The 12,774-nt window shown below is 42.4% G+C and overlaps 2 protein-coding genes across 5 annotated transcripts; one reads left to right on the top strand and one right to left on the bottom strand.

Annotated features, from left to right (window-relative positions):
* Nucleotides 1–512: 512 nt before the first annotated feature.
* LOC100502380 (Amino acid dehydrogenase family protein) lies at nucleotides 513–5,769 on the top strand. 4 transcript variants are annotated; one of them, NM_001323926.1, is made up of 15 exons: nucleotides 513–1,428; nucleotides 2,098–2,224; nucleotides 2,310–2,511; nucleotides 2,724–2,810; nucleotides 2,889–2,948; nucleotides 3,069–3,155; nucleotides 3,327–3,398; nucleotides 3,552–3,607; nucleotides 3,690–3,775; nucleotides 4,210–4,300; nucleotides 4,379–4,536; nucleotides 4,631–4,722; nucleotides 5,014–5,094; nucleotides 5,197–5,270; nucleotides 5,356–5,732. In NM_001323926.1, the coding sequence occupies exons 1-15, from the start codon at nucleotides 831–833 to the stop codon at nucleotides 5,429–5,431; spliced, it is 1,947 nt and encodes a 648-aa protein (NP_001310855.1). In that variant the 5' UTR covers nucleotides 513–830; the 3' UTR covers nucleotides 5,432–5,732. The 4 variants fall into 4 exon arrangements, 3 of the variants coding, with proteins under 3 accessions (NP_001310855.1, XP_035821924.1, XP_008673381.1); XM_035966031.1 differs by having other exon boundaries at nucleotides 516–1,434; nucleotides 5,356–5,769; XR_004857022.1 differs by having other exon boundaries at nucleotides 516–1,434; nucleotides 3,327–3,607; nucleotides 4,210–4,304; nucleotides 5,356–5,769.
* A 1,180-nt stretch (nucleotides 5,770–6,949) lies between these two features.
* On the bottom strand, nucleotides 6,950–9,780 carry LOC103651616 (RWD domain-containing protein 1). Its single transcript, XM_008677282.3, has 11 exons — nucleotides 9,653–9,780; nucleotides 9,490–9,555; nucleotides 9,316–9,383; nucleotides 9,085–9,118; nucleotides 8,892–8,961; nucleotides 8,726–8,783; nucleotides 8,236–8,364; nucleotides 7,785–7,876; nucleotides 7,542–7,626; nucleotides 7,303–7,375; nucleotides 6,950–7,209 (listed from the first exon to the last, which is right to left on the bottom strand). The coding sequence occupies exons 1-11, from the start codon at nucleotides 9,657–9,659 to the stop codon at nucleotides 7,148–7,150; spliced, it is 744 nt and encodes a 247-aa protein (XP_008675504.1). The 5' UTR covers nucleotides 9,660–9,780; the 3' UTR covers nucleotides 6,950–7,147.
* Between the last annotated feature and the right edge of the window lie 2,994 nt (nucleotides 9,781–12,774).

Genomic DNA, 12,774 nt, shown 5'->3' with positions numbered 1-12,774 from the left:
ATAGTATAAAACGAGAATAGTGCTCCAGCATATAGGGTCCCAGGACCGAGAGCCTGATTCCTATAATTATTTGATGAATTTTTGTGAAATAGAACTCCTTGTTGAGGGCATGTTTTTTGGGTTAGAGTTCTATATTTTAAATATTTAGGACTTATGTTGGAGATATTCTAAGTTACATAAACAAGAGCAAAGTTGTTATTTTAAAGGGAGAAAAATAAAAAGATTACATCTACAAGTACTATTTTATAGAAGTTAATTTTATATTATCTCTCGAATATTTATTGTATATTAGTTAATTTTTAACTAAAACGTAATAAATAAAAAAGAGTGTCTAATTACTATTAGACATGTCTAAGGCCATTCTCAGTTATGACTTTAAATGCATTGTTTTAATATTGACATATTAGTTTTAAACTAGGTAATCGTGTATATAGAGTTTTATCCTCGTAAAGCTCTAATACCTCGCATGAAATTTCTATATCTCCAGTTAATTGCACTGACATCTATGCCAAAATGAATGAGTACCGTAATAATAGAAAGAAAACTCTGTCGGGACTAGCCTCAGCGCAGCGGTTGCCGCGGCTGTTTCTGCTTGCTGTCGCCGGCCGCAGTCTCCGCCGCGGCTCACGGATGCCCTGCATCCTCCTTCCCGCGGCCGCGCTTAATCGAAGCCTTCTTCTGCACCAACCTTATCCTGTCAGCTGGAAACGCCAAATTCTCCAAACCCTAGCGCCAAAATCCCCATTCTGATCGCTGCAACCGGAGCCGGATTCTCTTGGTTTACGCCTGGCGCTCGTATCGTGTCTCCGCATGATGCAACGAGCACGCGCATGAACTCGATGGATGAAATCAACCTGCTGCGGCAGGCGCAGCGGCAGCATCAGCATCATCTCATGGTGCGCGGCATCGGCGAGGAGATCGACCTCGAGATCGGCCCTGTCGACGATCCCTCTTTTTCCGGAGCTTCCTTAGTGGCCGTTACGTCCACGCACGACACTGTCGTTCACGCCGACGACCACAAGAGCCTCCTCATCCCGTGTTCGCAGCCCGGCGCGGCGGACGGGCTGGCGCCGCAGCAGCACCTGTCGCAGGGGGAAGAGCATGACGGGATGCTCAGGTCGCCGTCGGGGCACACCAAGAAGAAGAAGAAGGTGGTCAAGAAATGGCGGGAGGAGTGGGCGGACACCTACAAGTGGGCCTACGTCGCCGTGCACGACACCACCACCAGGATCTTCTGCTCGGTGTGCAAGGAGTACGGCCGGAAGCACCGCCGGAATCCATATGGTAACGAGGGAAGCAGGAATATGCAGATGAGTGCGCTTGAGGAGCACAACAATAGCTTGTTGCATAAGGAGGCGCTCCGGTTACAGATGGCCTCCAAGGAGAAGTTGCAGCCTCCCGAGATTGAGGGGCCGGTCTATGTCAAAGGTAAAGGTTGGTGTTTTCGGCTTGTTGACCCAGCTTCCACAGTTATACTCAAATTTCACATGGGGACAGTTTTAAGGACCAGTCAATGTGTAATAAATTTGTTTCAGGAAATATATTAACATTCAGTTTTAATTGTGTATTGCTGCATTGTGAGAAGTAGATAACATGGTTTTCAAGATATCACATGTTTTATTCTGTTCTGTGTAGCATATTCATGTCCAATAACAAGTAAATGCTATAACTAATGTCCAATTGAAGAGACAAATGCTAATATGACCATATCTATTACTTCATCCTGTACTGCTGGTACATAGTTCGCAATTGCTTCATATTCTACTAGAAAATGAACATAGCATGAAGCAGATATTCCAGTTTTATTTCCTTTTTGGAGTGGAATTACCAGTTCACCTTGAAATTATCGTTATTTATATATTCCAGTTTTGTTTTCAGCTTGGAGTGGAATAACCAGTTTGCCTTAAAGTTGCTGTTATTTATGTGGTGTTATCATTTGTGCTTTCACTTTCTTTATGCCCTCTATCCCAGTGTGCTCCATTTTCTATCAAACCAAAATGATTGTATTATTTTATATCCCTTGCAACGATCCAACAACTATATGATATATGACCTTGCTCATTTTTTTAGTCTGCGTTTTGTAATTGTCCATTCCAGCTTTATCGAAAACAGCAGCATCAATACTTGAATGTGTCCTAAGGAGGGATCCCCATGAAGCTGAATATATACAGTCGATCCAGGAGGTGGTTCATTCCTTAGAACCTGTTTTGGTGAAGAATGCCCAGTAATTCTTCAAATCTCCCTTCATGCCTTATCAAGAATATGCCTAAACCTTCAGTGTAACATAGTTTCATTTGATAATGTTTCAGATATATTCAAATTTTGGAGCGTTTGTTGGAACCTGAGAGATGCTTTATCTTCAGAGTGCCATGGATTGATGACAGAGGTGAAGCACACGTCAATAGAGGTTTCCGTGTGCAATTCAGTCAGGCGTTAGGTCCATGCAGGGGTGGTCTTCGGTTTCACCCATCCATGAGCTTAAGTGTGGCAAAGTTTCTGGCCTTTGAACATGTAATACTATACTTGTTTTTCCTTGTTTACACGAAAGACATTGTCATAGTACCACTCTAGGTGAACTATGCAAGTGTATTTGCGATGCTAATAACTTGCAGCCTTTGCTTAGCCATGGGTGTGATTTGCTTAATGGATGCATTTTTTATGTTTATATTGCTTTATGGCAGAACTTTAACATGTTATCCCATCATTGTCTTTCTTCCATACAGACTTTAAAGAATGCTTTGTCACTATATAAACTTGGAGGTGCTGCTGGAGGAAGTGATTTTGATCCAAAGGGAAAAAGTGATAATGAGGTGTGTGTACCGTATTTTGATTCCTCAGGACAATAATGTTTTTTGCTGCATGTAAATCTCAAAATCTTATCCTGTTAGATAATGCGCTTTTGCCAAAGTTTCATGGATGAGCTGTATAGATATTTGGGCCCTGATCAGGTACTTCCCAGTTAAACTTGATACCCAGTTATTGGAGTTTTTTATTTCTATATTAGTTAAGTGAAGCAATGACTGTTCTTAGTCTATATTAATATTTCAGACTTTGATCTTTTGGTCCAGGATTTTCCCGCTGAAGATATTGGTGTTGGTCCAAGGGAAATGGGTTACCTTTTTGGGCAGTATAGACGTCTTTCTGGTCATTTTCAGGTAGACTGGTGGTTCTGAAGTCCATATCCAGAATTTAGATTATGGGAAATCGTGGATACATCCTCAGTGTAGGGAGCGGGGCTTATGAGGCTATTTGTTTAGTTTCTGCTTCCACTTCTTTGTTCAGCAGTTCTCTCTTGTCTGTAGATTTCAACTGTCGTGCTTATGCAGGGAAATTTTACAGGACCTAAAATTTTCTGGTCAGGGTCAAGTTTTCGAACAGAAGCTACTGGATATGGTCTGGTAAAGTGCTACCTTAATTTTCGTTTGGCTGGAGATAGTGTGTTCTGTGGGTGCTATAGTTGTTTCACAAGTAATATTTCTGTTGCATGTGTTGACTGGACCATTGTCCTTGTTCAAAGTGAAACACTATATGAAATCATTCTATCTATGCAGGTGTTTTTTGCACGTCTTTTACTTGCTGAAATGAATAAAGAGCTTAAAGGATTAAGGTTTCTTACATTGATCCACTAAATGTTTCTTTGTTATAATTTAGCCTTTTGTTACTTTAATACTATGCAAAGTTTTCTGCAGATGTGTGATCAGCGGTTCTGGGAAGATAGCAATGCATGTTTTGGAAAAGCTTTTGCCTTGTGGAGCCATTCCTATTACTGTCTCAGGTATACAGACTAAAGGTTTCTTTGTACTGATTACACAGGATATACATGGTTTGGAATATCATCAATATTATTATTGGCATCAGATGTGCCTTGAATTAGGTGGATTTATCATGTCTACTCATATGTGTTTGCTACTTTACCTATCCTCGACATACAATTTGACATCATTAATGTGTAGAAGTTAACAATGCTTGTTTATGGTTTCAAAATAGAAATACAGGTCTATATACAAGTATTCTCCCAATAGGTTTTTGAGCTTGCTCGCTTTCCTTGAATTGCACTATAAGTGTTTTTAAGGTTTGAATTTGTTCGTAGGAATATTTATTGCTTGCCAAATCATTAGGTAGATTTTCAGCGTACCTAGTATAGAAAAATAGCCGTGTTAAGATAACTATAGCATTTTTAATGAAGGGCTTATTGTTATATTTTTCCAGATTCAAAGGGATATTTGTTAGATGAAGATGGGTTTGATTATATGAAATATTCACTTCTAAGGGATATTAAGGCTCAGCAAAAGAGCCTCAAGTGGGTACATGCCTTTCCCTTATTTTTGGCTTGTACATGTGGAGTTTTTTAGATATCTTTCTCCATTTATTCAAACAGGGAGTACTTGAAATCATATCCACATGCTAAGTATATTGATGATGCAAAACCATGGAGCCAGCGGTGTGATGTTGCATTTCCTTGTGCATCACATAATGAGATTGACCAAGGGGAGGCTGTTGCAATCAGCAACTCTGGTTGTCGTGTTCTTGTCGAATGTACGAAGTTTTGAATTCTGTCATTTCAATTTTCTGTTTCTGTTTAAATTTTTATATTTATCATATGCTGATTAAAATATGTTGCCAACTGCAGGTTCAAATATGTCGTGCACTGTTCAAGCTGTTGATATCCTAAGAAAGGCAAAAGTTATTGTTGCTCCAGCAAAGGCAACTGCTGCTGGTGGGGTAATGCACTGCTTGACTGCTCTTACAAATCCATTCACATGTTCTGGAGTGAGATGATAGTAGAACAATTTTGTAGTTTCTTTTAGCATAAAAAAATTAAAAGCACCAATTTTCATGTCTATCATGGCTGCACTTTTCAACTGAGCAGCTAGACTTGGTGCGATTTTGATGACAAGTATTTGTAGGCTGAAGTCATTATATATCTGTATATACTATCTATACTCTATAGAGCTTGAGACTGTTATGTGTTTCTCCTTGATCAAAATGTATGCTTGTGTCTTGAAATAACAGGTAGCACTTGGGGAGATTGAATTGAATCCAGAGTTTAATTTGATGCAATTGTCAGTGGAGGATTTTGAGAATAGAATTCAAGTAAACTCTGCTGCTCCTGACCACCTGGCAGTCATTTTTCGCTTCTGCTTCCCAATTGTGATTCCTTGTGAGTTCTCTCTTTTCTCTGTTGGATTTAAGCAGGATGCAATAAAGCAAACATATGAAAGGTCGGTCAAAGCTGCTCAAGATTACGGGATCATGAAAGAAAGCCCCGAGTTTGTTTTCTTGTGCTTTGAAAAACTACATGATGCTTTCACTTGGTTTCAGTCGAGAAGCTGATCCCTCTGTCTCTCCATGCAGGTTTTTGGTCCATGGCGCGAACATTTGTGCTTTCCTTAATATCGCGCAAGCCATGACTGACCAGGGATGTGTTTAGTTAGGCCTGGATTCTGTCAAGAAGCTTCAACTGGAGCTTTCTGCAACCGCGAGGGAAAAAACTTTCTGACAACTAGAGGTGCTTTGATGCTTAAACTTTGAGTAGTTCTGCACAAATCTTGAAGCCCTACAAAACAGGGAGTAACTAGGATCCATTTACCCCTGTTTATGCTAGAAATGTGTACAGCTAAGGTGTAGGAAAGGCAACTAGGATCCATTTATGCTAGAAATGTGTACAGCTAAATGTAAATGGAAAGTTCTACATTGTATGCAAAGCCTATATCCGCACCATCTGTTACACCAATTTGATTTCATTGTTATGAACGACATATTATTCTAGTGCAACCACGCTAATTGGTGCAACAGTGCAATCAAGATAAGACACGACAATGGAGTTGAGAGGGCCTTTTTAAAAACATTGTTTTCAAAACAATCCTTCCACCTCTTCCTGACTGCACTAGATACGTTCCCTTTTCTAAAGACTTGATGAAAAAAGGGACACAATTTAGCACGATTTACGTATTGTTGCATTCCCAGGTCTAACAAATACTCGAAGGTTACAACTTACTTTTTTTTTGCCAGCATGTTTCTCAGGAATTAGAGACATTAAATTTTTTTAGAGATGTGAGTTTTGAATATCCTTCTATAAATCACTATCAAGTTTTGTCAAACATGTGGCCTACAAAAGATATATATTGAACAGATAAGTACTAAAAAATATGTATGTTGCATTGAATTTGTGACCATACAAAAAGAAAAATGATTTGAGTTTGAAACAATGACATACAAGAAATTGAGTTTGAAACAATGGATAGGTTAGAGATAATACTAACTGAAAAAAAACTTATTCAATATCAGTTGAGATAGTAACATGTAATAGATTTTTAAGACGCGGAGATGCGATAGCAATTGAAAGAGAGGCAAATGGCCTTCACAAGCACTACGTACTATTCTTAAGACGCGAAGATGCATATCAATAGAAAGATAAGCAAATAACTCAGGGGATGTTTGTTTGGGACTATAAGTTCAAAAAATGTTAGATTATATAATAAAAAATTGTTAGATTATATAATTTGGATATATTATAATTTCAAACAAAGACCCGCTTAGAGGCACGGTAGTGGGATTCACGTCAGCAATAACAAGAGACGCAAAGGACCTTTAGAGACACTAGTACATAGTGGAATTCAAAGAAATAGTAGGATCATAAGACACGACAGTAATGAAAAGAGAGACTGGAAAAGACAGAAGTCATGAAAAAGATACAATTCATGAAAAGATACGGTACGAGACTAGAATGAAATATACTCAAAGGTTTAGCATAAGAACTACATAAAAACAGCTATCCATAGACATAGACCTTGACTTATAGTTCTAGTGAGTTTCAACTTTAACACACCCCAGAATTTTTGGACTTTGTTATTATCGTCGTTGTTTTGTCCCAGCCATGCAACATGCTCCACATGGCAAAGGCAAAACACACATGTAGTAGCCGATAAAAAATACAGTAAATTACAGCTTGGTCTTCTAACTCCTTCAGCATATATATATTAATGAGAACCACAGCCCCCTTGATAGAGCTTGAAAGCATCCACTCAGGTACAAAAATGATAACAGGCATCACAAAATAGTGGGCTCTACACTTGCAATATATAGCCACATTTGGCTTCCTAAGGTAAAGTTGTGCCTGAAAAGGTACTTTCTTTGGCCAAGAAGGTTAAGCTGTTGACTTCCCTGATTGTTCAGCTAAATAATGCTCAAGCATGTCCTCTTCGTCGTCTGTACCAAATTAGGGCAGCAAGTTTTGTAAGATTGGTTGCACTAGCAAAGTACATCTATTGTCATAAACAAAGAGTTTTCCAGAAGTTTTACCTTCAAAATCATCATCGAAATCAATGTCTTCCTCCTCTTCTTCATCTTCATCAGCAACTGTGCTTGCTCCTTTCTGAAAAGATGGCTTCATGTAAAGTAGAACTTAAAAGACACGTAAGTAACTCCAACACACACATAGATTGATGTGAATAGCTGAATGCGAGTGCATCAAACAAGCCTTGAGACGAAAGTTTTATTATCTGGGATAACAAAAAGGTAGTATTATCTGGGATACAAACCACTGCATGCCTTCCACTTTCAAAATACTGCCGTCCCGTGAGTTTCTTTTCCTTTGTGGCTGTAAGAGCTGAATCTGGCATAAGTCTGTGTGCCCAGAAAATGCAAAAGATCATCTAAACACAGATTTGGGTACTTATATAATATGGGAATCAAACACCATTAGATGGAAGATATCACAAGTAAACAAGAGATTCCATCTGATCATAAAAAAACTTAATATGTAAACAAAATACAAATTTTACTTAGCACGCTGTAAGGCCAACTCAGCTTCAAAGCGTTCTCTCCAAGCCAGAAAGCTCTCCACAGTAACAGCTTCACCATGCGGTATAATAACCTAGCACGCGGACACGGAGCAAATACTACAGTCATTTATAAATTATATTTCCTGAAAGGAAAATAATCCATGATATGATGATAGCATGGTACAAAATGTAACTTTGAAATTTGACTGCGTAAGTGGCTCAGTAGGACAACCAATCAAGCACTAAATTCCAAAAAATGCAGCATCCAGCAGGATTCTAAACAAAACCACCAAACAGTGGTTTCAGATCGAGAAACCAATCATACCAGAACAAGCCTGCATTAATTTCACGAACCACAGGCAATTCAATGTCTCCACTTGCTACAGCTGAACCCAGTTCCTAAAGTTCAGAGAAAAGAAAATGCAGAACAGACAAGTGAATAGGTGCGTACCTCCTCTTTTTCCGCTTCAGATTCTTCAGGTTCCTCATCACCACCATTCTGACCATATTTCTCACTTAGCCACTCTTTGGCTGATGAAACAAGAGTGTAGACCATAGCCATGCCAAGATTCTCTGTTGCCTAAATGATGGGATATTCAACAGAATACAATGTGTCATATGAGGTGACTGATAAGTGATAATGTGAAGAGCTGACATCACAACCAATTAGAAACTTCTAGCATGCTCTGGTCATATTCGAGCACAAGGTCCAGCCAAATCTCAAAATGGATGTCATTGATCAGCGAATTAATTCACATGACCTTTCTACAAGTTCTCTGCTATATAAGACTACAAAATACTAATGGTCCATGCTTTTTTTGGTTCAATGCGAATTATTTTAGCTAAAAAGGAATTGTTTCACACTTTCACTTCTGTGCAGTTAACATAGCTATGTCAGATTGACGCCAAATTTTGAGTTGGCAGTTGGGTATTTTGGATACCTCTCGCTGAAGCTTTTCCTTTAGGGATGCAAGATCATGTGGTTTAATCCCTCGTACACTGCATAAATATTTTCCAATCCAAAGAATTAGACAATCAGCATTCAGCTCACATCCTATGACAAAATAACTATGAAATGAAACCAAAACTAGAATTTAATGGCAGAACCTTTTGACATTCAGTACCGGAGGTTCATCAGGGTACTTCTCAGTGTGCGCAAAAATCAGGGCCAGTTGAACTGCAAATTAAAGTCAGTAAGCCACACAGCAATCCGGTACATTACATGCATGATGTTCCATAATTTTGAGAGCTGATTGATAATCACGATCATATATGTGCATATCTACAAATTTAGTTTTACCTGGGACATAAGCTGACTCGTCAAAATCATCATCCTGCCAGTAGTAGTCAACAGGAAATCAGTAGTATATTTGAAAAATAAAGATCAAAAGAGCCTAATTCAACTCTCTCCGAACTCCCTAAAGCTTAAATGCACAGTTCTCAACCTTGCCGCATTCGTCACTGGAACAAATAGTTCTAACGAAGTGCAGCCATATCACACACTCACACGCTGCACTTGGTTAGGAGTTACCTGAGGAGAGAGTAGGATCTGGAAGCACCGGGCGGTGGTAGCGATCCCACTCTCACTTGGGTCGATCTCTGCATCAGCACCAACACGCAACATAACAACGATCAAATTTGGACAAGAAATTGGAATCCACAGCACGAGTCCCCATAACAAAAGGCTTGGAGGAAGCAGTAAAACCCTTGATGTCGTCCATGAGGATGGCCTGCAGCGCCTCCACCTCCATCTCTTGCTCCTGATCGTAGTCTTCCCGCGCCGCCCAACGCAACCATACACAAGCAAAGACGCGGTTAGCAGCAAAAGCAAAGCGGAGGAAGAAAGGGGCTTCAGGTTTGGTTCGTACCGGCCATGATCAGTGCTTGTGAGTTGTGACGACGCTTCTGGCTGTACTTCGGCTTCCTACGGGGATGGTGAGGACGATACCTCTGCGGCAGCACGGTAAAAGATTGTAGATAGGCGGGCGCACGGCGGAGTTATTTGAGTTTGTAACATTTTCGTCGCGCGGCTTCACCAGTTTATTACTCCGCAGCTGTACTTCGCCAGTTTGGTATTATGGAGTTCAAAGTCACGCCAGATTGGGACAGTTAATCTCCCGCGCTCCATTAACGTCTGTTTTATTGCTTTTGATGCAGGTTATGTACCCCTTCGTACTAATCTACCCTTGACCGGAGTACTACCTTGCCGCGCGTGAGACCAAGAAAACAGAGCGCACAAGGCGAGGTTGAGCTGGAGCAGGAGCATCCCCGGCGAGCAGGGAACCGGCCATGGAGCTCGGAGAGTTGTGCGCAGAGGCGAACAGAGAGATGAGCGCGCGCGGCGAGCAGAAATCAGGGAGCAGGGCACGGTGGCCATGACAAGTAGGGAGGTGTGCAGTCGAGTTGTAGGCCAGCGCGCGCAGGGAATTTGGTGCGGCCATGGAACCTGAGCAGGGCACGGCGCAGGAGTTCGACGGAACGCTGTGCGCGTCCAGGGAGAGAACAGAGGAAGCAGGGCGCCAGGGAGCTGCACGGGCCTGACCAAATTCGAGTAGGGAAGGAGAGAATCCGGGCGCGCAGGGGAGTTCTGCTGGGCACGCAACAGAGAACGGAGGGAGATGGAGAGAGAACCACGGGAGCTGAGGGAGAAAGAAGCTGGGCGCGGCGCTGGGAGATCCGGTGAGCCGAGAGGGAGGCTGCGCGCCGTGGGAGCTGGAGCAGCGCGCGACACAGAGAACCGGAGGGCGCGCAGGCTGGGAGCTCGGCCGCCATGGGCAAGTGCAGGGAAGAACGCGACGCGCCAGGGAAGAGCAGAGGTCGGGGGCGAGCTCGGCACGGCGCGTGCGCAAGAAGCAGCTCGGCACGGCGCGGCTGGGGAAGAAGACGCGCTGGGGAAGAGAGCGGCGATGGGAACCGGGCGCGGGAGGAGCAGAGGCCGAGGAGCGGCGGGAGACGACCACCTTCACGAAATTGGCTGCGCGGTTGGCCTTGCTGGAGTCGGCGAGCGCGTTCTTGCGGTACGACCTCACCGGCGGCCACCCCACCACCCGCGCCTTGGGTGACGGCGCAGCGGAGGGCGCGGCGAGCGAGGAGGAACGGCCGGAGTCGGAGCCCGGGAGGCGGAGGGTGAGGGCGAGCGTGGTGTCCTCGTAGCCGAGCCTGGAGGCTAGGAGCCGAGGCCATGGGGCGAGCTCACCTGCTCGAGCTCGGACCAGAGGAGGGCAGCGCCTGCCAAGGGAGAAGTGGAGGTCGGCCATGGCCAAGGTCGCAGGGGCTCCCTGGAGATCCAGCTGGTGGAGCTCGCCTTGGGGAAGATGATAGGAGGAGCAGGGGAGGGGCTGCTTGCGTCGTGGTTACAGCAGGGACAAACTTGACTTTTACCACAGTTCATAGACGGTAACAGAGTTTGCAAGAATAACAGTCCCAATATGGCGCAGATATGTGCTGCATAATACCAAATTGGCGATGCGCAGCTGCGGAGTAATATAGTGGCGAAGCCGCGCGACGAGATTGTTACAAACTCAAATAACTCCGCACGGCGGCGGCAGCGGCAGCGTGCGTCGCCGGAGGTGAGGTGTGAGTCGGAAGAGGAAGGAAACTAGGATGGCTCGCTCCACTGTGGATGGGCCAGTCCACTAACGGGCCCAGGCCCACAAAACTGGCAGTCTATGCCGTTGTTAATTGTATCTGATGCATCCGGCGGGTCCACTATAGTCTACTCTAAGCCACATTTGGAACAGCTTCAATTTTAGTTTTTTTTCATGTTTACATTTAAAAATATTAAAAAAAATTAAAATGGTACCCCGAAATTGAAATATTACAGGATCTGATTTTTTTTTATTTTTTTCGCACAGAAGTTCATGAAATGACCTGTAGCTTGGTGAGAGCTTGTTTGGGTAATCTTGGATTAGAGTGGATTGAAGTGGTATAAGGTGTATTGAAGTGTAATATGAACTAATTTCTCTTTCAATCCCTAAAATACACTTCAATCCACTTCAATCCCTATTTATCCAAACAAGGCCTGAAGGGGCAGCAGACCCCCTCCCCTTATACTCCTATTTGCTGTTATTAAATATGGTGTATAATATGTTCCATATGTAAAAAATGTAACAGATAGGGTGGCTAGTGTGGGGAGGTGTAAGACGAGACATAGTATGTTCAATTAGGGGATGGCAGTGGGTTTGAAACATGTGGATACAGAGTTTACAAATCCGTACGCCGTACCCACGAGTTTAACATTAAACTTGTTGTGACAAGTACAATATGCCACCTATATGCATTACCCGCAGGTCATTTATGGGCATATAATTACATATATTTATATATATATATATATATATAGGGCAGATATAACGAGAGCACTGGGCTTCCAATAGTTAAAGAAAGCACAGACTGATCACCCCTGCAACCTGGTTCAACCCAGCGCACCGACTGAACCAGGCTGTCGATTGCGCCACTCGTCCCACATCTGTGCGCACAAAAAAGGAATGCATGCATGTCAAACATGTTCCCTTGCATGCGCGTAAATTTAGGAAAGATATGTGTGACAGTTTCTATTTTTAAATGTTTTATTTCCTCCATAAATTTAGGATCGCTGCAACAGCCATGCAGCTAGACTCGTAAGGACCATTTTATGATATATACTGCTACTAAATATGCTACTCTGTGTAGATAATTATGCAATTCGATATACTGCGTAAAAATTTGTTACCAGTTGCATGCGCACGAATTTATGATGAAAATAATGTGCAATGAAAGGAAATGAATTGCACGCATAGAAACAAAAATCATATGTAATGTTTTATTTCCTTCATAAATATAGTATCTTTTTAACAGCCATGCAGCTAAACACATTAGATCTAGTTTATGATATATACTTATACAAATTATACTATGTGGTGTAGGTATTTATGCAATTCGTTACACTATGTAAAAATCTGGCATGTTGTTCACTGTTGGACGCATCTCCGGGTTGGAGCGTAATAACCCT

Source organism: Zea mays, chromosome 3 (assembly GCF_902167145.1).
Source record: "Zea mays cultivar B73 chromosome 3, Zm-B73-REFERENCE-NAM-5.0, whole genome shotgun sequence".
In the NCBI taxonomy this organism is placed as follows: domain Eukaryota; kingdom Viridiplantae; phylum Streptophyta; class Magnoliopsida; order Poales; family Poaceae; genus Zea; species Zea mays.
The sequence above is the reverse complement of the archived record's forward strand: the minus strand, read 5'-3'. Positions and strand labels throughout refer to the sequence as shown.

Coding starts and splice junctions, on each gene's coding strand:
- LOC100502380 (XM_008675159.4), top strand. CDS start 831: ATGAACTCGATGGATGAAATCAACCTGCTGCGGCAGGCGCAGCGGCAG. Junction 4,537..4,630: donor TTGTCGTGTTCTTGTCGAAT/GTACGAAGTTTT, acceptor TGCCAACTGCAG/GTTCAAATATGTCGTGCACT. Junction 5,271..5,355: donor ATCATGAAAGAAAGCCCCGA/GTTTGTTTTCTT, acceptor CTCTCCATGCAG/GTTTTTGGTCCATGGCGCGA.
- LOC103651616 (XM_008677282.3), bottom strand. Junction 7,877..8,235: donor CTGAAGCGGAAAAAGAGGAG/GTACGCACCTAT, acceptor TCCGCGTGCTAG/GTTATTATACCGCATGGTGA. Junction 7,210..7,302: donor TTTCGATGATGATTTTGAAG/GTAAAACTTCTG, acceptor AATTTGGTACAG/ACGACGAAGAGGACATGCTT.